Below are 25,730 nucleotides of genomic sequence, written 5' to 3' on the forward strand. Positions count from 1 at the left end.
CCGTAGCCCTACAAATGTTTCCTTTTCATGTATAAATCCAATTCCCTTTTAAAAATTGATATCGAATTTGCTTTCATCATGGTTTCAGGCAGTGTTTTCCAGATCATAACTTACTTTTTAAAAAAAAAGATGTTTCTCTTCATCTCACATATGTGTCTGTTACCAATTACTTTTGTTTCCTCTGGTTACCAACCCTCCTGCCAGTGAAAACAGTTTTTCTTTCTTTATTCTATCAAAATTGTCGATAATTTTAAACACCTCCATTGAACCTCCTGTCAACCTTGTCACATCTTAAGGAGAATAACCCCAGCTTCTCTACTCTCTCCATGTAACAAAAGTCCCTCATTCCTGTATGAATCCAGTAAATCTTCTCTGTACCCTCTACAAGGTCTTGACAAAAGTGTGATTCCCAGAATTGTGCACAACATTCCAGCGTTGCCTAACCAGAGATTTATAATAGTTTAGCATAGCTACCTTACTTTTGTACTTTATGCCTCTGTTTATAAAGCCAAAGACCGTGGGCTGAATTTTGCCCTTGACGGGCGGGTGGGTCCGACCGACTTGATGGCGGGCGGGCAGCCAATCGCCACCACCGAAACGGGCCCCACCACCATTTTAAGTGGGCGGGTCAATTAAGGCTCACCCAGCGTGACGCCCGACGGGAAGCGCTATGCGCTTCCTGTGCGGGCGGGGAGAGATTCCCCAAATGCGACAGTGCGCTCTTTTGCGCATGCGCACAAAAGAACGCACATCTCCCTGAGGCAAAGTGCTGCCTCAGGGAAATCGCTGAAAGGTTGTCAAAGTGCAAAAATAGAAAAATAAAAAAATCATTAACATGTCCCCCTCATGTGACAATGTCACACGAGATGGGACATGTTAATAAAGTACACAAAAACTTTATTAAACTTTTTTAAAACCGACATGAAACCTCATCCCACCGGTGGATGAGGTTTTATGTTTTTTCAGAAGCCCGCCAGGGCTCCTGGCCTACCCGCCAACCTTAAGGTTGGACGGGCAGGGCCTTTAATTGTTTTAACAAGGTGGCCATTGACAGGTCGGCGGGTGGACAGCTGATCGCGCTGACTCCCCACCTTCCTGAATATTTAAATGGGGCGGGATGACATCGGGGGTTCCGCCCGACGTCATCCCGCGTCATTTTCATGTTGGTGAGCAGGCCCCACCCCCAGCTCGCCAACGGAAAAATTCAGCCCCATGTGTACTTTTTTTAACAACTTGTCCTGCCACCCTGAAAGATTTGTGTATCTGAACCCCGAGTTCCCTGTTCCCGTACTCACTTTGAAATTGTACCAATTAATTTATATTACCTCCCTTCATTCTTCTTCCAAAAGAAATCACCTCACACTTCTCCACAGTAAAAATCATCTGCCATGTTTCTGCCCAATTGACTTGACTGTCTCTATATTCCTGAAGTTTACCACTATACCCTGTCTTTCTCACTGCATTTCCAAGTTTTATGCCATCAGCAAACTTTGAAATTCTGCCCCCTTTTTCCAAATCAAGATCATTATTATATATCAAAATGAGCAATGGACCTAATACTGACCCCTAGGGACACCACTGTGCATCTCCCTCTCGTCTAAAATATGACACCTTGCCACTATTTTTTCCTTTGTCTTTTAGCCTATTTTGCATCCATGCCGCCATTACCCCTTTCATCCTTTAGACGTGGGACATTGTATAAACTAACACTGAATTGGTTGTTTGGTCATTACGATGAGACATTCAGGGCTTTGAGGTGCTGACTAAATCCATACTGAATTGATGTATTCCTAGGCATAATCAAATCTATAGATTTAAGTGTTGGTCGGCGGGAATCTGATACTAAAATAACTTTTAGCAAAAGAAAGCGAATACATATTCCTTCTCTACCTTCTTAGTACTCTTGAGTAGACACACTTTTGTACAGTGTTATTTGGCCTAAATAACTAAAAATAGTGATGCATTGAATTGTATAATGTACAGGGAAGTAGAAGGGTGGTAATAGAGAACATAATGTGAGGATTTGCTCTTGACATGGAGTGCAGCTGAATGGAAGCGTTGATCAACAAATTGAATATAAAAGTCTAAAAGCAAAATACTGCAGATGCTGGAAATATGAAATAAAAACAGAAAATGCTGGAAAAACTCGGCAGGTCTGACAGCATCTGTGGAGAGAGAAACAGAGTTAACGTTTTGAGTCCATATGACTCTTCTTCAGATCTTAAGAGTGTAAAGGTCTGATTTATGAACCGCCCAACAAATTTCCAATTATTAAAATTGCTCCTCTTCATTTTCCCGGGCACTATAGACTTATAAAACTATTTTTTTTAAATGTTATGCACTTAAAATGAGAAAATAATGTCAAGTAACAAGGGATGGCTAAGATTAGAGTACAGTGAAATAAAGGCTTAATTTGAAAAAGATCTTGGAGAACTGGGATAACAATCAAAGTGGAAGCCTTAGTGTTACACATCATGGACAGGCACATTAGCTGGGAATACGTGTAGAAACTAAAAGGAAAAAAAAGAACTGATAGTAACAAGCAGAGATAAAAAATAGACGGGAGCTAGATAAAGACATTGCAAAGAAGGTTCATGGCTCTAGTGAGCCTTTCTCGTTAACAAGGTTAAATAAAAATAGAAATTGCTGGTAACACTTGGTAAGTCAGGTGGCATCTGTGGAGAGCGAGAATTAACATTTTAGGTCAAGACCTTTCATCAGAGCTCTTAGATGTTCGAGAATTAACAACTTTTAAGCAAGTACATAGCTGAGGAAAAGAGAGACAGGAAGAGGTCTGTGAAGGGCAGGGGTGATTAAATGACGCATGGGAAGATGATACAAGGCAATAGAGGGTCGTAATTAATGGAGCAAGGAAAGAAACAAAAGATGGGACCAGAGGGGATGTAAAGTAGAACAGCAGGTGGCGAGGGTGGAGGGGAGCAGGGAAAAGTTGGGAAAGCAGAGAGGATTGTGTTGACTTGGGGCTGTGGCGGAGTAAAGTGAGTGGAATCCAGGGGCACAGACCAACCCACAGACTTTGTGCTGATAGGGACACCCCCATTCCAGGAAAGAACTCACAACACCTCCACTGGCGCAGTGCAGGAGGCGAAGGTCAGAGAGGAAGTGGGATGGAGAATTAATGTCAAGTGACCGGGAGCTCATGGTCATGCTCCATACTGAATGTAGATGCTCAGCAATGCGATCACCTTAACTGCATTTGGTCTCCCGAATGTAGAGGAGACCACTTCATGACCAGCAGATTTGGAAGATATGCAAATGGTAGCTGTTTCAGTTAGGGGGTGGGAGGGGTGCGGGGGCAGGTGTTGCTTAGGGCCCTGGATGGTAGGAAGAGAGGGGTGAAAGGGCAAGTGTTGGATCTCCTGCATTTGCATGGTGCTCTGGGAAGGGAGTGTGTGTTAGGAACAGTCCCTTTTGAATATTGAAAGTGGAGGGAGGTAAAGGTGTATTTGGAGGTGACATCATGTTGGCAATAGTGGAAATGGTGCTGGATGATCAGTTGGAGGCTGGAAGGGTAAAAGGTGGGAGGGATGAAATGTTTTTGTAGTAGTTGCCATAATATAATTGAATTTAATATTGTGCTGGAGAGGGAGAAGGGAGAGTCACAAACAAAGATATTAAATTTAATATTAATATTCTCTTCAAATGGAAGAGAAATTACATTAATCACAGTACACTTTGTTGAACTGTTCATGTGTAACCCGATAAACGGTGGGAGGTATTCCTTATGATACAAAACGAGTATATGCTTGGAGAAGGCAAAAGCTCCACTTGTGTAGTAAGCCAACCATGGTCAATCGATGAGATAAAAGACTGTAGCAAGATAAAGTAAAAAGCTTAAATAAATGCAAGCAAGGAAATCGGTCCGTCTGGGAGAGCTATGCATAGCAACAAAGGAATACAAAGGAAGTCATGAGGTGCAAAAAGGAATATGAGAAAAAAAAAATTGAAGCTAACAGCAACATTTGTACAGATATATTGAGAGACAGAGGGAGGTAAAGGCAAATGTGGGCCAATTAAAGATGGATCGAGACGAGGCTATATTGGATAGTTGGCAGACTTGTTAAATGAATACATGGCATCTGTTTTCCCAATAGAGAAAGCAAAAATAGAAGTACCAACCTAAAAGGGGAAGAGCTTGCTGAATTTAAGATAATTTTTTTTTAAATGGAGACCCAACAAAATTATTATTAATCAACAGAGAAAAAATTAGGGAGCCTTGCTACTGGGATCAGTTTACTTCCTGTTTGAGAAGACAACTGTTATGCACCTCTGTACTCACTGAGAATAACTTTCGAGTGGCTGGGACAACTGTATATAAAAGATGCTATCCAGCAGCCAGAAATATAGGGAATTAAGTTGCCTTACACGCTCACGTTGAGTATATTTATTGTGTGTTAAAAATCAAATCACATCTGAAATAGGAAAAGATAGAAAACTGCCTAGAAACCATTCTATAGACCCAATACTGTGCAGAGAAGCAGCTAATAATGTTACATGTGGTAATGTTACTTTTTAACGAGCTTCAGTTTTGTAGTTTGCTCAGTTTAAAAGTAGCCAGTGCAGGTAGTTCACACATAACCAGTGATTGAATATGCCTTTTTTAATTTAATTGTGGTTCGCAATTCTTCTTATAAATTTATGAATTTCGATTTTGGTCCAAGATTTTAAAAGCGGTCATATGGAGACATCGGGAAGTTGTTGGTCAGACTTGGTTTCTTGAATTGCAAAAGTCTTGCCAGGTTATGGTGGTCGACAGGAGAAATTTTACACTGAAACAAGTACTATTTGTACTATGCACAAACATTTATACTGTGCACTTCATGTTTCTCCTCCTTCAATTTTCTCTTATACTCTCCCAAAGGCACTGACTCATGGGGGGGGTACAATTAACAGCCCGCCACCCAGATCCAAAAGGGACAACCAGCTATCTGAGTTGGGGAGCATTGCAACCTGAGCTCAATGCTAACCTTGGGCAAAATTCCCACATGTAGACTTTCCAGTAGGGGTCACTGGATGGAGACCAGGAGAGGGAACCATGGCAAATTTATTTTAGGAGGCGCAGTTAATTATAGCACCCACCCAATTAGTTCCTCCGCATATTTCTGTTTTGTATTAGGACAATTAATTTTTAAACACGACTTAATCGCTGACAGTAAGATCACCCTTGATTGCATCGTACCTCTCCATTTCAGGCCAAGACTTATGAATGTTCAAATTATTCAAATAGTCTCAGCCACGATTATCAGCTCTAAAGTTCTGTTTTTTTGGAAACGAAGCAATGATTGCTCTAAGTGCTAAATGTGTATCTTTGTGGAGTAAGCATTTTTCACCCCTTCTCCCGGCAGGCCAAAGGTTTTGAGCTGGGGTACTTGGAGAAAGTACCAGAAGTAAAAGACACGGTGCATAAGCAATCTCTGCTGCATCACATAGCAACTATTGTGGTGGAAAAATTTCCAGATAGCTCAGACCTGTACTCGGAGATTGGGGCCATCACGAGGTCAGCCAAGGTATGTCAGTGAAAAAAAATTCTGTCTGTCTATTATCCAGATGTTGCAGCTGCACTTTCCAGCCAGGGCTGAAGGTAACAAAATACTGTTCTGCATTTCACTCAAGAACCTTTCAGATTGAGGAGGTTTGGGATCTTTTGGAACCCTTTGCATTTGAACGGGAATCGACTAACCTCAGCCTGATTTCTGAGTTGTAGCATTATGCGAAACAGCCAGCCATGATGGTTTTTTTTTTGGAGTTGGGGAAATATGAAGATCTGATATGTTACTCTCAAAACGGACAAGGTTGTAAAATTACGTGTGGAATCCAGCCTAGAGATCGGAGGTTATGTAATGCTACCTTTTTTTAAAAAAAAAACCTCTTCTACACTTCATGGGTAGCGTAGATTACTGAGGCCAGCAACTTAATGTCTTCATTTCAGGAGCAGCAGCGCTCAGACCATTGCTGCTTTCTACGCCACAGCAAGTGGGCAATGCACTAAAACACGGGAGGTGAATGGTGAGCAGCCACAGCACAGAAATCTTCACGGGGGCTTCTTCTGCCATTCTCCAAAATTAAGAGCAGGGGTAGGCCATACAGCCCCTCAGCCTGCACCCCCATTCATTAAAAACATCATCTACCTCTACTGCCAAAGCATTCTACAAGCCACTGAGAATCACCTTCTCAACATTTTCCTTTACGCTTAGCACAGACCAATATTGCCTTTGAGCCCCAGTGTATGATGCAGTGTATAAGCCCCTGGCCTCTGATTCAGAGGAGAAAAGGGCCAATGTCAAATTAAAAAAAAGCAAGTTCTGTGGGAGTTATTTTAGGAAACTGTCTCAATGATTCTAACTTCCCCTGAAAAGAGCTATTTGACGGTGAAACTCTTTGAAGCTATAAAAGCAGCAACGTGCATCAAACACAGATGGTTAGGCAGTACCTGTTAAGGTTAACCCTTTTTATTTAAGAGTTCAAATTGTCAGGTTCTCTCTCTGATTCAGTGGTGGATTTACTTTTCCAGCATTTTTTATTTTAAACCCCCATCATTTGTTGTTTTTCCTTTCTTGCGCAGTCTTCTTTACCTTCTAAACTTTAATCTTTCTTAGACATAGGCATGGAAGATGTACTGTGCATCAGAAGGTGACTGTTTCACAATGGTTTGTGGATCTGACAGGCATGAGAGCAGGAGTTTCACGTTTTGTAGGACAGAGGTCACAAGGTTGCAAATCAACATTCGTTGCCTATACCTGACGCTGAACAAATGCCCCATGTCTTCTGTATCATCCAGTTATATTATGATTTTGTTAAATTCTGATCTTAGGATTTTCTATAAAGTTGGTACATGTTATTTAACTTATGAAATAATACAATACACACCTGAAAGCAGAGTGACTCTCTCTCTCTGATTGGTGTTTCAGTAGGTTAATTTCCCCGCTCTCTCAATGTTTATCCTAACTTTTGCAGCCTTAGGAAAATGTCTGTTTACCTCTTACTCTTCAGTTTCCTGAAAGGTACAAACCTTTTTTATTGTTTTTGTAAATTCATTCATTCACAGGATGTGGGCGTCGCTGGCTAGGCCAGCATTTATTGCCCTTGAGAAGGTCATGGGGAGCTGCCTTATTGAATTGCTGAATTCCATGTGATGTAGGTGCACCCACAGTGCTGTTAGGAAGGAAGTTCTAGGATTTTGACCTAGTGATATTGAAAGAACACCAATAAAGTTTCAAGTCAGGATACTTGAAGAGGAACTTGCAGGTGGTGGTGTTCCCATGCATCTGCTGCTCTTGTTCTTCGAGGTGGTGGAGGTTGCAGGTTTGGGAGCTGCTGTCGAAGGAACCTTGGTTAATTGCTGCAGTGCATCTTGTAGATGGTACACACTGCTGCCACTGTTTGTCGGTGGGTGGAGGGAGTGAATGCTTGAGGTGGTGGATGGGCTACCAATCATCGGGTTGCTTTATCCTGAATGATGTTGAATTTCTTAAGTGTTGTTGGAGCCTCATTCATCCAGGTAAGTGGAGACTATTCCATCACTCCTGACTTGTGCCTTGTAGATGGTGGACAGGCTTTGGGGAGCCAGGAGGTGAATCACTCGCTGTAGCATCCCCAGCCTCTGACCTGCTCTTGTAGCCACAGAATTTATTTGGCTGGTCCAGTTCAGCTTCTGGTCAATGGTAACCCCCAGGATGTTGATATTGGGGGATTCAGCGATGGTAATGCCATTGAATGTCATATGGAGATGGTTAGATTCTCTCTTGTTGGAGATGCTCCTTGCCTGGCACTTGTGTGGCATGAATGGTACTTGCCACTTGTCAACCCAAGCCTGAATGTTGTCCAGGTCTTGCTGCATGGACACGGACTGCTTATCTGAGGAGACATGAATGGGCGTGAACATTTTGCAATCATCAGCAAACATCCCACTTCTGACCTTATGATGAAGGGAAGGTGAAGGCCTGAAATATCGTAACATGTCCCTTCTGTTTACTGTTTACAACTACTGACTAATTAATTTTTCTACTTACCTTTAATTTACCTAATAAATGAAGGAGATAGGTAAATTTATAAATCACATTTCACCACTTCAGATGTCCCAAAAAAATTTACACCACTGTTGTAATGTAGGAAATATAGGAACCAATTTGCACACAGAAAATTCCCCCAAACAACAATGAGCAAATAATAAATAATAATCTATGTAATATGTTATTTTAGTGATTTCTTTTCCCCTGAGGGATAAATGTTGATCAGAATATCAGGGAGAAGTCCTGTGCGCACCTTTGAAAAGTGCCTTGGAATCTTTGCATCCACCTGACCGAGCAGCCAGGGCCTTAAGTCAATGCAAAGCACAGCACCTCTGACAGTGCAACCCTCCCTTCAGTTCTGCACTGAAGTGTCAACCTAGAATTTGTGTTCAAGTGTCCAGATTGGGGCTGGAACCCACGTCCTTGTAATTCAGAGATGAGAGTGCTTTCAACTGAGCCACAAGTGACACTTAGGAGGGGTGCAAACATTCACTGACTGGCAGAACTAAATACTGTAAACTCTATTAATCAATATAAAAAGAATAAGAAAAGAGTCAGAACTCTGGGCCATCCTTGGGAAGCTCCCAACATTGCTGGCTAATTAGCATTAGTTGCATGACATTGTGGAGGGCTGAATTGGTAAGTTAGCTCCAAACAAGCTAAAATGCTTGGAGTAATGATAATTCGCTGCCAGACTCGGCAGTGGTTCCATTATCTGTTTCTGATTCCCTGTCTAACTGTTAGCGTCCACTGTTAAATAGAAGCAGGTTTAAAAAGTGCCAATGATTGTTAAAGCTACATGTAACTTTTTAAAAATTGTCTTAATTTTCTTGGCAAGATCTCCTCTCTCAAGCTCAACATGTGGTTTTCCTGTCTTTTTTTAAACCTCACACAATTCTTAATTTCTTTGTATCTTTACGAAAGACAGTGAAGCCACCGAAGCTTGACAATGTTCAATAATCAAAAAACTTTATGGCAGCCTAGTATAAAGTTACTTTACTTGCTCTGCAATAAACAATGTGACCCATTAATCCAACTCACTTCTCACATTTAAATGTTATCAACCCTGAATTGGTCTTCAAATATTGCATTACAGAAGGCAATTGATAACTGTCAAGAGAACATGTACACACATTATGCCGGTTTCAGCTAAACAAAATAAGAGACAGCCAATCGCGGACTCATTCCTCAGGGCAATGCCTTGACCAATCAGGGTCGAGCTGCCTAGTTTAAATTTCAAACAATGCTAGGCAGTTAACTGCCAGTCACCATCACTGGCGCAGTCTCCATGGTTACGCTTCTACCAATCAGAGTCCACTTGCCAACCAATCAGCACTTTCTTCCCATACAGTATAAATTGTTGTTTTCCCCTTATATTAGTATGCTTGCGAAGTGTCCTGATGAGTGCAAGATGAAAAGCTTTGACATGTCTCTTTTCTCTCAGCACTACTCTCAAGTTCTGCACTAACAAACAACTAATTGCCAAGAGCATTTCATTTTTTATGTTATTTCTCAGTCATATCAAGGGGAGGGCCTAATGCTAACCCTTGATCCTTCCATTTCTCCATTCTCTTAAAGCAGGCATCCAGTTTTTTTTTTTCCTTTGTCATTGTGCCACCAGTAACAAGAATCTGCTGGCCTAATCAATTTAGGCTTGGCCAGTAATGGGAAGGGGGTGTTTTGTAAAATTCTGCTGTCAGCCATGTAAAGACAGGTTTACGATCCAGCTCGCCTGTTGGGAGGCTGTAGCCTCTTCCCCGCTGGAGTAACTATTTGTCATAAATCAAACACACGGAGCAACTGGGAGTTAGCATTTGTTAAACCAATTGCTTTCTCGTGCACAGGAGCTACGCAGAATCCCTGAGGTCCTTTTGTCTTACAATGGTTAAACATTTTACCACCTGAAAAGGAGACCTCCAAGAATGTTGCTGATTGCCTGTGTTTACTGTAAAACGCATCAGTCTAATACAATAGGTATCACCTTTCAATATGGTTTTTCAAAGGAAGCCACTGATCCAGTCATAACCTTAATCAACCTTACTGTAGAATTCCTCTGCTACGCAGCTTGTGGCAGGAGCACAGAATGGGCACTTGGAGCCCATGAAATCAGGCAGAGATTGTACTCACTGGATCTCTGCCCTTTGTGTACCTGCTTGCAATAGACTGCCCTAAAGTAAGTGACAGCTTCATATCAGTCTAAAACTCAACGCTGAACTCTACGGAACTAAGCTCAGGCAAGTTTCTCCAAATTTCTCCAAGGCAATATGTGCTGTGCGTAGCAAACAATGGATGTATTGTGTGCTGAACAAGCTATTTCCAGGCTTGTACATAGAAAGTATAGCTCCTTCGAGACCTGTTGCTTCATGTTATTTCTCCCTCCTGCCCCCTCAGCTGATGATGGGCTGCCACTATTGGCCCCAACCTGGAAAATGCGGTGGAGTAAAATGAAGTGACTACAGAGTAGAAATCAAAATGTTATTTTAGTAAATGTTTGTGCTCTCACCATTTAGATTTACTGCCAAGGGATTGAATGGAATATTGTTACATTTTGGTCGTCCTGTGCCACTGTCAAAATGCTCCCGCAGGTCATACTTGCTCTACTCTGTCCCAAGAACACACTTAACCCCAGTTTGCTACACTGCGCTCGGATGATGTCCCCATTTCCTGCACCAGTGACTTTTCTGGCTTACATAGTACAATTAGGACTACCAATCTTATTGCGCTGAGTACCCTTACAGGAGATAATTGTCCCATTGGTTTGAATCATATTCAAATCAAAATTAATAAGTAATAAAGAAACAAAAGCAGAAAACGCTGGAAACATTCAGCAGGTCTGGCAGCATCTGTAGGGAGAGAAACAGAGTTAACATTTCAGACTGATGACTTTTCATGATGAGAAGCATTGTTATACCCGCTCCCACTGCCCAGCCTCCATGGAGTCCAGCCATGGGTAGGTCTAACAGCTCATTCTGAATGATCTGCATTTTGCTGGCACCGTCCTTTCTACTTCTGCTCCCTGGCTGCTTGTTCATATGGGACTGACTTCAGCAATAAAGAAAGTCACTCTAAACCTATGGGGAAAAAAAAGTGATTGTGAAGAAAAACTCAAATTGATTGTTTAAAACTCTTATTCTTAGGTGGACTTTGACCAACTTCAAGAAAACCTTTGTCAGCTGGAGCGGAGGTGCAAAGCCTCTTGGGATCACCTGAAGGCTATCGCAAAACACGAGATCAAATCCATCCTGAAGCAAAAAATGTCTGAGTTTCTGAAGGATTGTGCTGAGAGGATCATCATTTTAAAAATTGTTCACAGGAGAGTAATGAACAGGTACAAGATGTGGATGCTTATTCCCAAATGCCCTCTGTTGTCCAATTTCCTCCTGTTTGTGAGAAATGTAGGGATGTTTTCACGATAGTTTGTTTCAGGGATTTGTTTTTATTCAAGAAAGATAGGCAAAGGGTCTAATTTTGTTGAAGGGATTTTTTTTTAAATTTTTCATCCAAAGAGCTGGGCAAAAGGGTTGAGACACCTGCAGAGTGTAGGTAGATGGGAGAAAATGCCAGGTGGGTTGCGAGGTAGTGCACTGAACTTGTTTTTTTAATTAAAAAAAAGGTTTTTGGCTATGGGTAAAATTAAACATTCAAGGAGAATTATGATGATCTTGAATATTCCTTTATTTTTTCTCTTGCTTTTTTTTGAAATAAGTGCATGTTTATTCTTGTGGAGATAAAAGATGTTTTTGAATGTGCACACATCCCTTGGGCGGTGGAAGGGTGGGGAAGCAGTTTGTTGAGAATTTTTAAACCTGAGTATTTACAGCCTACAATTTTGCACTGTGTTGCTACAGAGAAAAGCAATACCAACTTGCTGCACTTAGACTAATGGTCCTCATGTGCAAGGGGCAGTTTAGAATAAGGAGGAAATACTGAGCATGTGAAAACTGAAAGGAATGGTGATGTTGTAATGGAACACTTAAGCGATGGTCAAAGAGAAGGGTTTGAATGGAAGGTGAATGGTCGCTAACAAGAGATTCTGGAGAGTGTGAACATAGGAACTGAATGAGTTGTGGGTCAGAAATAGCATGCCAAGAAATGATGGGGGCATGCACTCAATTCAATCCTCTCCTCTCTCCTGCCCCTCATGTGTGGAGTTCCTGATTTTAGCCAGTCATCATAGGGTGATGGTTCCCTGCAAGGTAGAAAGGGGGAATTGAAGGTTACCCAAACTCGTACACCTGTTAGACACCAGTGGCTGGATTTTACAGCACCCCCCCCACCCCTACCTTTGTCGTGTGGGGCAGGGGCCATAGCCAGGTAGAATATAAGTGGTGGCAAGTCCACCACCTTCCCACTCATCCCCGCGCTGTGCCCCGTAATACAGTAGGTGCGCGGGTGCCGAAATCAGCAGCCCACCCACCATTTTTAAATAAAACATTAACGGTCAATTGAGCTTGCTACCAAGCCAATTGACTAGAATAATATGTTGCCCCTGCCATAAAATGGTTGGTGTAGGCAGGAGGGTAGGAGTGGGCAGGCGTTTCTTTTCAGGAAACTGCTGAAAAGGTGAGAAAGGGGGGGTACATCCTTTGGGGAGTCCCCTAGGTGCACTGGGGGGTAAACACTCCCCATTATGGCCCCCTTTGTTCCGTCACACCTGGCCTCCAAAACCCACTACACTCAACCCCCCTTGCCCTTCACAATCGCACCCCCCCCACCACAAACACTTTCCCTGGGCCCCCCAATCTCTCCCCGACCAATATCCCCAACTTACCTCTCCCTGGGATTCATTGCTTTCTTCATCCATAGGCAACTTTGCAGTCCCAGCAGCATCCGCTCCTCCGTTCTGGTGCTGCTGGGACTGCAATCGGATTGGCTGGCAGCTCTCAAGGGTGGGACTTGCGCCCACTGAGGGGTGGAAGTCCCAGTCTCTGTTTGTTTAGCCTGCTGGCAGCGCATTATGGCTGCAGGCCAAAGCTTTTTTCAGGTGTGTCGGTTGCCAGATGTCTCCTGTGGGGTGGGGGAGGAACAAGGCTAGCAACACGCACCACCCCCACCCCAACCCGTGAAATCCAGCCCCAGGTCAAAAGTAGAATCAGTAGCGAACAGGTCATCCACCTACTATCTTGAAGAATATATCATTATATCTGCATTATTGCGTCGAAATGTTCAGGACTCTGTGTTGGCATTGTTGCCAGTGTGTGCCTAGTCTGCCAGGAGTACAAATTGGAACTCAAGACTGGGCATCCATGAGGCTCTGTGGGCCATCAGTAGCCCTGTGTTATAGCCTCACCAGGTTGACACCTTGTTTTTAGGTATGCCCAAGTGCTGCTCCTGGCATGCCCTCCTGCACTCTTCATTTGAACCCAGGTTGAACCCCTGGCTTGATGGTAATGGTAGATTGGGGAATATGCCGGGCCATGAGGTAACAGATTGTGGGTGAGTACAATTCTGCTGCTGCTGATGGCCCACAGTGCTTCATGGATGCCCAGTCTTGAGTTGCTAGATCTGTTCAAAATGATGGGGCCTCTCATAAATGTCTCACCTCAAAGATGGCATCTATAATGGTGCAGCAGTTCCTCAGTACTGTACTGGAGTGTCAGTCTAGGTTTTGTACTTGTGCCTCTGGAGTGGGGGGCATGAACCCACTATCTTCTGACACGGAAGCGAGAGTATTACCAACTGAGTCACAGTTGAAACTTGTGAAGTGGTTCACGGCTTTGCTATTTGAGGGGAAATTGCTTCCAATTCCAGGCTCAGTAACTCCTCCCAATCAGCTCCTCCATTGAAGCCATCAGTGCTCACTCTGTAAATGAATATTCCAATGGAATCATAAAATTAAGCCAGAAAAATATGCAAGAATATTGACATTAATTATAACTACATGCCATAGTTCATTCTTTTTGTTAAAAATCACAATGTTCATTACCATAAAAATCTTATTTGCAAACAAACAATATGCGAATTGTAGGCCGAGATTTTCCAGCCCTGGCAGCCACCAGCATCTTCCAGTCCCACCGAAAGTCAATGGGTTTTTGGCTGGCCCACCACATCCCCCGAGACAGGTCCCTCCATAGAATCATAGATTAGGACATCACAGGAGGAGACCTTTCAGCACATCAGGTCTGTGCTAGCCACTTCAAAGAGCAATCCAGTTAGTCCCCTACCCTGCTCTTTCCCCACACCCCTGCGATTTGTTCTCCTCAAGGATTTCTCCAATTCCCCTTTGAAAGCTCCCTCTAAATCTGTATCCACCACCTTATCAGCCAGTGCTTTCTATATTGCCTGCGGTTCTTTTGCTAATCGCCTTAATCTGCGCCCTTTGGTTTTCAATCCTTCAGTTATTGGAAACAGTTTCTCTATCTATCCTACCTAAACCCTTCATTATTTTAAACACCTCTATCAAATCTACTCTTAGCCTTCTCAGCTCCAGGGGGAACTACCCCACAGCCTGTCCAGTCTATCCATGTAAGTGTAATCCCTCAACACTAGAAGTATTCTAGTAAATCTCTTCTGTACCCTTTCGTAAATCTTCACATCCTTCTGAAAATGGTGGTGCACATTATTGGACACAGGACTAGTTGGGTCGCAGCTGAAGTATTCAATATGGGTTTTGCATAACTTTCTGGCTTTTGTACACTCTGCCCACACTAAGATCCATATCATTTAACAGATTTGTTAACCTGTTCTGTCACCTTTGTAGATTTGTGTACAAACACACCGAAGTCTCTCCTTGAGTGTCCTTTAAAACTTTACCAAGTAGCTTTGTATTGACTCTCTTTCTTCCTACCATAATGTATCACCCCACACTTTTCTGTATTGAATTTTATCCATTCCACCAACCTGCCTATAGAGAAGTACATTAACCTACCTGTCAGGTGCACTGCTCATACCCCAGGTCCTGGGCGGATGCAACCTGCTGAATTCCAGATCCTCCTCTTATAGCAGAGGCATTTGGCTCAGACTGACTAGACTTTCTCATTTACAACCTCAGTGACATCATCTGAAAACACAACATCAGGTTCCACATGTACAATAACAATACCCAGTTCTACCTCAGCACCCCTTAACTGTCTCTGATTTGTCATGCTGTTTGGCTCACATGCATTACTGTATGAGCAGGAATTTCCTGTAGCTAAATATTGCGAAGACCAAAGCCATTGTCTTCAGTCCCTGCCACAAACTCCACTCTCTAGTCACCAATTCCATTTCTATCCTGGCCACTATCTGAGGTTTTGCAACCTTGGAATCCTATTTGATCCTGAGATGCGCTTTCAACCACACATATACAGTCCATCACCAAAATTGCTTACTTCCCTTCTTTATGGGGCAGCATTTTACTTTCGTTGGTCTGGCGCGCGCCCGACCTGATCACACGCGATGACGTTGGGCACTCCTGCGATCTTTTGGTCGGCAGGCACGCTGCTGACTCTTGTGCGTGCCCGCTGACAATTAAGGGGCCTATTAAGGAGGTGATTAATTTGTATTTTTCACTGCCCACTCAACCGTTCGGTTGGCAGGCAGGCGAATAGGCCAGGCGGCCTTTGCATTTTTTACAAAACCTCATCCACGGGCTTGGATGAGATTTCCAACGGCAAATAAAAAAGCGGAAAAAAATGTTCAACTTCATTTTAAACATGTCCCTCTTCGTGTGACTGAGTCACACGTGGGGATGCGTTTATATCATCTTTTAAATCTTTATTTTTGTTTCTCCAATTCTTCAGCTCCGTGAGGCAGCTCTGTGCCCTCAGGGAGCTTTCAGCACGCGCTCCCATACGCATGTGCAGACTTCAGCACTCGCCCCCCTCCTCCCGCCCCCACCCTGGCAACGCTGAGCGTGGCTGCGCGTGTTTCACGCTGGTTGGCCATTAACATTAACAGATCTTTTTCCTGCTGCCCGCCATGCCCGCTCAACGAAAGTAATATTGCTTGTCCCCGACTCTGCCTCAGCTCATCTACCGCTGAAACTCTCATCTATGCCTTTGTTCCCTCTAGACTTGGCTGTGCCATATCCAACTTACACTATCCATAAACTTGAACTCAGCCCAAGCTCTGCTGTCCATAACCCTACCTCGCACCAGGCCTCGTTCACCCATCGCCCCTGTGCTCACTGACCTGTATTAGCCCTTAGGCCGCAAAGCCTTGCTTGTAAAACTTTCACCCTTGTTTTCAAGGCCCCTCCCTCTGTAACCTTGAACCATTCGCATCTCAAATATCTCTTGTGTTCCTCTAATTCTGGCTTATTAAGCATCCCTGATTTTAATCGCTCTGCCATTGGCGGCTGTGCCTTCATCTTGTGTTATCCTCTGGAATTCCCTTCCTAAGCCCCTCTGCCTCTCTACCTCTTTTTGTTCCTCTAAAATAACCCTTAAAAACTTACACCTCCCTATCCTAATATCTCCCAGAGGATTTCAGCGTCAAGCTTTTTTGATAATTTTCCCGTAATGTACTTTGGAACGTTATGCTAGGTTAAAAGTACTAAATGCAAGTTGTTGTTGACTTCGTTACAGACAGAAGCAAGGAGAGGCACAAGCTTGATTTTCGTGCCATTTACCACCGAAAGGGTTTGGAAAAATCCAAGGCCCTTTAAGCAAAGTGTGTTTTCACCAAGTGCCATTTTTAAAGGCACGAGGGTCAATTTTAACTTGTGGAAATCGGCATCGCCAGGGCAGTAAGGGCATCGAAATGGGATTGTTACCCTTAATGCCCCACTGCTGCCACTTTTACAGGGTCTGCCATTGGCCTGTGAAGCTCCTGTTGCAGGCCCCTTTTAAAGTGCAAGTCAGATTCCTATGCTGTACGTAGGACCACGAGTACCATTTTAGGACAAAGCAGGTTTAAGCCTGCACTCTCCAACTAGTTTCATCAGCGACAGAACCAGTGGCCCTGAGAAGGTAAGTTTTAAATTTATTTTTGAGAGGGCAGAGGAAGCAGGAGTGCTTCTCACAGGAATCAGGGCTTCTGCCGCAGGCACCTCCAAGCCCGCAACCCCCCACCCCCACCACCACCATTTGCTTTTCTACCGCCTGGCAACCTCTGGGCCACTGAATATTGGGTTCAGTCCGCTCAGCTGCATCTGGATGTTACTTCGTGGAACAGCGCACCAGTTACAGTTAGGAGGAGACTGCACCTCAAAATGGCTTCAGCCTCTTTGTTCCTGGAGTGGATGGGCCAGCCCAAGGTTAAAATCAACCCCACCTTGTCAAACCGTGCTTAACACACAATTGAAAGGCACGTGAAATGGAAGTTGTTTCCTCCACAGTCAAAGCTTTATCAATTCATTAGCTTGTCCAGATAAATGGAAAAAACATCGCACACCCATTGTGTTGGAAAGTCCTATAACTCTGCTTTGTCAACAGGACAGGTGAAGTCAGGCTGTTTGGGAAGGCCATGAGGGCAGGCAGGCTTTTAAACAGAGAGCTGAAAAAGCTTAGGTAGGCTCAAAATCGGAAACATTGGGATACATTAAGACCTCTTGTTTAGGTCCAGTAAGGCAACTCAGTGCTTTGGGGAATCATGCAAGTTCTTCACTTTATATCAATCCACAAAGATAACTTGTACTATTGAATTATATGAGTCTGATCCCAGCCATAACTCTTAACTCACTGTGAAATAAAACAGCTTAATAAAGTTTGTCAGGCCACACCTGGGGCTGAAGCTTACCTATGTTGGGCAGGTTGGGAGGGAGTGGGTGGGCGCGGAGTCGATCGCCGCCTGCATGCCGCTATTTTACACGATTACACAATTAAGGCCCGCCCAGTGTAATAGGCGTTCCATAGCGCTAACCACTACCTGTGCGGGCAGGGGGGAGGAGGGTGAGTCGGAGAGTCTTCACGTGAAAGAGCGCAGCAATCTCCCTGAGGCATGGAGGTTCCTCGGGGGGGATTAAGCACATAAAAAAGGTTTTCAAATAATAAAGTTTAAAATTATTTAAACGTGTCCCCTCATGTGACAGCGTCAGCTGGAACATGCTTGTGAAGTCACGAAAATGTATTTATTTATTTCATACAAGCTTCAGGAAACCCTTTCCTGAAAAATGTGAAGGCCGCTTGGTCTCTTTGCCTGCCCGCCAACGTTGCGCTGCGTTGTTAATGACTTTAATTGCTTTTCTAATGGCCTTAATAGGTCGTTCACAGTTCTGCGGGCGCGCAGCCGACTCCAGTGCACGCCCGCCGAACGAAATATCGAAATGACGCGCCATGACGTCGGGGCGTATGCCTGACATTTTATCATGTGTCATTTTACACGTCGGCGTGTCAGCCCCGCCCCTGGACACCGACTAGAGGATTCAGGCCCTGGTAGACCAGGGGCAGAATCTTCTGGTCGGCATTTGGGGGTGGGCCCCGCATGCTTATGCGTAAAATGACACGTGATAAAATGCCAGGCATGTGTCCCAATGTCACCGCGCATCATTCCGATCTTCAGTTCAGCGGGCGGGCATGCACTGGAGTCGGCTGCGCGCCCACCGGACTGTCAAAGGCCTATTAAGGCTATTTATCAACTAATTGAGCTGATTGTTTGCCTGGGCTGCACGGCCAACCTTAAGGTTGGTGGGCAGGCGAAGAGCCCAGGCGGCCTTTGCATTTCTCATGAAACCCCATCCACGGGCGGGATGAGGTTTCGTGAAGGCTTTATAAATTAAATAAAAAATTTTATTGAAATACATAAACATGTTCCAGCTCATGTGACATTGCCACATGAGGAGACATGTCTGAGTAATTTTTTTTCTCTTTTTTGCAATGCTTTATTCTTAAATTAATCTCCCTGAGGCAATTCTTTGCCTCATGCACAAAAGAGCGCAGGACCCGACTCTCCCTCCTCCCCACTCCTGTACAGGTAGTGCTGAGCGCTTCCGGGTGTGTGAGATGCTGGGTGGGCCTTAATTGGCCCGCCCACGTAAAATGGCGGCGCCAAGCCGATCGCGGGTGGTGACAGGCTGCGCGCCTGCACACGCCCAGCCCACCCGACGGGGGAGAAAATTCTCCCCCAACTGTTTTCAGACCAGTTACAGTGGTACTCATCTGAAAGAAATTACTATCAGCCCGAGGTCATTGGGAGATCACATCCCCAAGTTGCTTTATTGTGCTAGTATATATCGGACAGCGTGAGTCATCTATGAAAACAAGATGTTCAGATTGCTAATGGGAAGCTGATACCACTGGACTCAAGAAGAGAATTACAGCACACTTAAATTTATAACCGGTATCCGAAGGAGAAAGACTTAAGAAGATGTAAAATGGGTGCCAAAGTTTGGTACTGAGTTTTTATGTGCAGGATCTTTCACTGCTTATGAGGAGTTGTGGGAAGAGGATGAATAAAGAATGAATGGGATGCTTCCCTGAGATTCATCACCTCAGTAGAGAACCATGCTATTTTGCACTCTCAAAAATTAAACTTTACCCTTCTGCGATTGTGCTTTCCTGCGAGCTTTGGGGGATGTTATGATTATTTTCAATGTCTAAAATTTTCCCAGGTGCCTATATATGGCTTCCCCAGTACCAGTTGGAATGGTGGAATCACACAATAGTTCTTTCTTGACTAATCCACCAGGATGCTGAAGTTCTAGATACTCCTGAAGTGTGCCAAAAAGGCACTGTGCAAACTTGGACCCAAACACTCACCGTAGGTGCAGTTGGAATTTAATTTTCCCCAAATCCATCCCTAAGTTTTGTTGAATGTGAAGATGTGTTTGAAGTTTTCGTTTGTTTATTATTCCACCGAATATTTGAAGTGATTCTGTTGAAGCATTTTGGGCCTGTGGTTGTTCCATCTGTTGCTCATTCCACAATGCTGCACAACTGTGACATTTTGTTGATTCTATGAACAGTGAAACAATAGCATAAACTGCAATTAAACAATAAACCGTGCATGTGGACTGGCACGCCAAATTCTGAATCATCAAAGGGGAGAAACAGAATTATAATCTGTTGGCCTTTCAGTTTGACAAGATTACTGTAGTGCCCTGAAGCCTGCTCATTGGGATCCCTGGATAAGTGAAATTATCCAATTTTTCAGAACATCTCTCTCTCTCTCTCTCTCGCAAAGGTACCTCATCTCTATAAGCTCATATACATTGGAAAATGATTGTGTCTGTAAAAATACTTCTGTAAGGAATGCTGTCCTTAACAACATCCCATTAAGTGTTCGTAATTCTTTCACTGTTTGTCAAGTAAAAGCCTTTACTGTTGACTGTCATGCATGCAAGATTTGGTCCAGTGATCAGATATTCACATGTGAAGAGTGCAATGTAGGAACAAGTGGTTCTGAACAGCATGTTCCTTCCTCCCCCTTTACTTTATAGATTCCATGCATTTCTACTCTTCATGGGACATCCCCCACATGCAATCAGAGATGTGAACATTCACAAGTTCTGTAAAATCATCAGTGAGTTTGCTCTTGAATACCGCACCACAAGGGAACGAGTGTTGCAGCAAAAGCAAAAACGAGCCAATCACAGAGAAAGAAACAAGACCAGAGGCAAAATGATTACAGATGTAAGTAGCATCATATTTTCGTGTTGCCAATATTCACTGGAGGGGGGGGAGCGGTGGTCAGCGTTCACTGTTATCCACTCTGCCAGAGCTTCCAACACTTCATGAGTCGGCTTCATGGGAACCGTGGGTGGCAATGGGTGGATGATTTAGAGTTTCAAAGCTTCTTTGCCTCAGAGCAAAGAAATAATTTAGTGTCTTTTGGAAATAAGTTGCAGTTCTGTGAGCCTCCAGCTGAAGCATTGCCAGGAGGAGGCTCTCTTATTACAGGATGGAAAAGGTGATTTTTGCTGGAGTCCTCTGCCTGTCATTCACCGTCACTAGCAGTGACCTTTTAGTTTTATTTTATTTGTTAGGGATGAATAAATATAGGAATGAGTGAGCTGTAGAGTTCCCGTTTGATTGATGGCCCCTGCTCGGTCATACTAAAACGAATCTGCCACAGAAAAATGTAACCTTCTCCCTTAACCAAAATGCAAAATGCCACAGAGCTTTGTACACGTGAGTTTTAAGAGCTTGAAAATATTTGACTCATCTTGTTGGCAAAAAAAACTAGAGACGAGTGAACTCAAACAATTGGTTTGAGTTCTTATATATTCAGAACCAACTAATTTTGCTGTAACATTGGAAGAAAGCTTCCTCTGAATGCTGTGTTGAACTCATTGAATCTATCTGTGTTGTATTCTACAAGTTCTGTGCTGGAACAGCAGGGAGAAAATCTTTTCTTCCCACACTCACTGTTCGTCAAATACTGGGTAGAAGTAAGTCACCATGCAACAATTTCGGGTTCAGTTCTGTTGGTTGCACACTTAGAACTGTTTTGTTTTTTGAACTGTAATGCCGACATCTACTAATTGGGTTTGGATAACCTCTCGCTTTTGTCTGGTCCCGAAAGGATTAGCTGTTCTTTTTGAGTGATTTGATATATTTGAGACATTTCACATTGCACCAAGGAAGATAGCATAATAGTGCTCAGAGGCAGTAAGTAAAGCAAATCTGATGTAGGTGCATTAAAAGATCAATGTTGAGCCAAAATAGTGAGAGAATTCCTGCCAATTTATAAATCAGTGGTACGACTGCACTTTGAATAAGATATACTGTCACCACAGTACAGGATATTGCAACTATTGAAAGGATACAGAAGAGATTAACTGGAATGATTGAGGGAAAGGAGGGATTAGATTAGTTAAATCAATTATGTAAATTGGGCATGTCCTCACTGGAAAAGTGAAGATTGAGAGATGATATAATTGCTGGGTTTTTTTTTAGATATTATAGGAACTAGACAATGTAGACTGTGACCAGGTCTTTCATCTTGTCCAGAGTAACTCCTTTGAGTCAAAACCAATTAAACTAAATTAACAAAATCAGGGACAAAGTAAAAGGCCGCCCCTTAAAGAGAAACTGCAAAAGACAAAATTCAAAGGAAACTTACAAACATCAAACCAAAATGTGATCAAAGGGGTCGGTAGTAGAACCTGAGGAAACAGGATTTCAGCGAGCAATTAATTGGTCAACCTATGGGACAGAGTCCTGGTCAGACAGTGGAATCTGTTACTATTGATTCATTTAAATGCAAATTGGATGCATGTTTTTTCATAAAATAAGATTTTAGTGTATAGCTTTTGAGTAATTTGAAATGGGGGCATGTGGTACACTTGAAATACTTGGGAGGAAAAAGGTTTCCATATCTCCATTGAGATTTTCCTGAAACCTGAGCCTCTTATTATCTAATTGATAGAGATTGCTTGCTTGACTACTACAACAACAACTTGCATTTAGATAGCATCTTTAATATGGTAAAACATCCCAGGGCTCTTCACAAAAACATCATCAAACAAAACTTGATACCGCGCCAAATAAGGAAGTATAAGGACGGATGCCCAAAAGCATGTTTAAGCAGTGGCTCAAAGGAAGAGAGGGAACTCAGGAGACAGAGAAGTTTAAGATGATAATTCCAGAGCTTTGGGTCTAGGCAACTGAAGGCATGGCTGCCAATAGGATAGTGATTTCCTTTTTAAAAGAAGAGGTGGGGAAGTTTGGGGAGGCTAGACAGCTGTTTGTGAACAACTGGATCCTTGTTGTATCACACAACTACCAGAATAGCAGAAGGTGATCTTGATGAGCCTTGGCCTTTCCTATATTCCTGTAAAATGCCATTCTACTGAGACTGTTTGCATGCCATTGCCAAAAGTGCCAACAGGAAGCTGTCAGCACAGGCTTGTATTGGTCGAAGTGAGACTAAATTCCTAAAGGTAATATGAAATCACTGTTCCTTCACAGTATAACCACTACTGTGCACTTAATTTTTATCATTGTGTCAAAGTAGAAGAAAAGAACGATGTGAATTTTGGAGAAATGTTATGTTTTTGGACTTTATGTTGGGCATTCTATATGAAATAGGCATCACGGCCAATCCTGCCAGGTGCAGCTCATGTCCTACGCCCATCCCAACACTTAATAGTGTCCAATAGCGAAGTAAATTATACTGAGACCTGGAATTAAATGAAGAACCCTTACTATTGCACAATGGCTTCATGCTGTGTCTCACATAGTCTACCATTATATGATTCCCCTCATCTACAATAGGTGTATTCAATATACTCTCTATTGGTTGAACGTTCTGGCTATAAGTCAGCACATAATTTATGTAACGTGGAGTAGATAAATGAATCATTATCGGTAGGAAATGATGTAATGACACTTATTTATAGTCTGTTATCCATGATAAATGCAGACGGATAGAGCTAGATAGATACAATCAAAAGCAATGAAGATACTTTGCCTGACATATCTCTCAATATACATTGGATCACGAAAACAGATGTTCACTTAAGTGGTGAATTACTGCTACAGAGCCAAGCTAACTGAGCTATTCTGCTACCTACAGACTTTAAACTGACTTCTGGGATCAATCCAGCCACAGAAGTATCATTCCAGATCTTTTGACGATATACTGAAACAATGCCCATTCATAAGGAACTACATTTTCTTAATTACATTACATGGTTAGCCATTGTTTGATGTTACAAGGGATGCTTGTTCACTAGTTAGAACAATCTGTGATAGCTGGACCTTAACATTTTATGCATCAAAGATACTGGCCAGGATTTTCCAGCCCCATCGTGGGTGAAAGATTCGGGGACTCAGCCAAAAGCCCATTGACTTTTGGCGGGACTGGATGATCCCGGCGGAGGGTTGGGGGGGTTGGGGGGGAGGGGGTGGAAAATTCTGCCCACTGTAAACAGGTAACTGATTTGCAAATACATCAGCCTTCCTCCCATTCAAGCAATCTGTGTCCCCATCCACATATAATGGGAGTAATCAGGTTGTGCCTACCACAAACTTCCAGAAATCTACATGCCTTTGCCCTACCCTGAGACCTGACTATTAGCTTGACTGGAATGTAAATTCCCTCCCAGAAAACATCTAGCAAAGACTCATCTTGAGAACGTTACTACCATATATAACTCGTGCAAAAGGCGAGTTTTTTTAGACCAAATTTTTAGGCAAAACGTAGGGGGTCAACTTATACACGAGTAATATTTTTGAGCGTTTGAAATCCATGCATGTTGGAGGGATGACTGTTATCTTAAGGCATGAAGAATATTTACCAGTCACCAGTAAGCTATGCCATGCTTTCGGTAGGCTAAGCGGCAGTAGCCATAGCCTAGATTTCTTATTGGGTACGACAACAGCTAAACCACATTCAACCACCATGATTCACTTTAAATCTACAAATTAAGATTTATCTCACATGTTAATTTATGTTAATTGCAGTGCCATTCTCTTCCCATTGTCTCTTGTAACAGAGGAAAATGTACACAAACTAAAAGAATCAGCAGATATGGCCCTAATATCAGGACATTAAAATTACTGGTAGTAACAGGTTATTTATCATAGCGCTGGCCGATTTAGAGGGCGGAGTTGAAGGAAACGCAGTTTCCAAGCTGGGGACACTAGTGGCAGTGTCTGTTGGTGTTTTGCTGGCATCCTGCCTCTGAATAGATTCATAACTGACCGTATTTCTCATGCCAAATGGCTTTATAAGACATAATATGGAGCGTGGTACCAGAGGATATTGTGATTAAAATGTAGGTAATTTAATAGTATTGGTAATATGACTATAACACCAGGCAATTGTAATTACTGGTAGTAACTTGTGTTTACGCTATATTCGGTATAGCATTATAAACCAAACACCAAGAAAACAACAACGCTGTTGTACTGTCCCCCAAAAAATAGGGTTGACTAAATCTCATTTTGCACCCTCTCCAAGGCCTTAACATCTTCCCTGTTGTGTGGTGCCTAGAATTGGACACATGTTTCCAGCTGAGGCCTAGCCAGTAGTTTATAAATGTTCAGTATACCGTGCTTGGTTTTGTACTTTGTGGCCAGGGTTTTGCATTCGTTGGGCGGGATCGGTAGCGGAGCTGACTGCCACTGCGATCGGCTCCACACCGCAATTTCACGCAAGCGGGCCAACTAAGGCCCACCCTGCGTGGATCGCGAGCGGTAGTGCTGAGCGCTACCTATGCGGGCGGGTGGGGGAGAGAAGGGAGAGTCGGGTCCAGCGCTCTTTCGTACGCATGCGCGCAAAAGAGCACTTCAATCTCCCTGAGGCACAGAGCTGCATCAGGGAGATTGAAGTACTTCTTAAAAAAAATAAATACAACAAAAATTTAATGAAACATGTCCCCTCATGTGACTGTGTCACATGAGATGGGACATGTTTTTATTTTTCAAAAAAAGTTTTTATTTAATTTGTAAAAGCTTTAGGAAATCTCATCCCGCTTGTGGATGAGGTTTCCTAAAAAACGTGAAGGCCGCTTGGCCTTTTCGCCTGTCCGCCAACCGGTAGGTCAGATGGGCAGCATACAATTCTGGTTAATTACCTGGTTAATGGCCTTAATAGGCCTGTCATTTATCGGCAGGCGCGCGCCACAGTCGGCTGCGTGCCCGCCAAGCGACATATCACGCGACTTTACGGTGACATCAGGACGCATGCCCGACGTCATCGCGCGTCATTTAACATTCCGGCGTGTCGGGTGCGTGCCCGCATGCCGAATGGAAAATTCTACCCCGCCTCTCTTCATAAAACCAAAGTTCCTGTACACATTTTTCACAACATTATCAACTTGTCCCATCAAGTATGTGAACCCCTGGGTATCGTTGTTCCTGCACACCCTTTAAAATTGCACCGTATCATTTA

The 25,730-nt window shown here is 43.3% G+C and overlaps 1 protein-coding gene across 8 annotated transcripts in view; it reads left to right on the top strand.

Moving 5' to 3' along the window:
* The window catches only part of fhod3b (formin homology 2 domain containing 3b), a 597,288-nt gene that overhangs the window by 543,662 nt on the left and 27,896 nt on the right, over window positions 1-25,730 (top strand). For all 8 annotated transcript variants that reach the window (XM_078539467.1, XM_078539468.1, XM_078539469.1 and 5 more), the window contains 3 exons: window positions 5,367-5,528; window positions 11,168-11,358; window positions 20,329-20,521. In XM_078539467.1, the coding sequence (XP_078395593.1) occupies window positions 5,367-5,528; window positions 11,168-11,358; window positions 20,329-20,521 (546 nt within the window). The remainder of the gene's footprint in view (window positions 1-5,366; window positions 5,529-11,167; window positions 11,359-20,328; window positions 20,522-25,730) is intronic.

This window comes from Cetorhinus maximus, chromosome 3 (assembly GCF_964194155.1).
Source record: "Cetorhinus maximus chromosome 3, sCetMax3.hap1.1, whole genome shotgun sequence".
Lineage (NCBI taxonomy): Eukaryota > Metazoa > Chordata > Chondrichthyes > Lamniformes > Cetorhinidae > Cetorhinus > Cetorhinus maximus.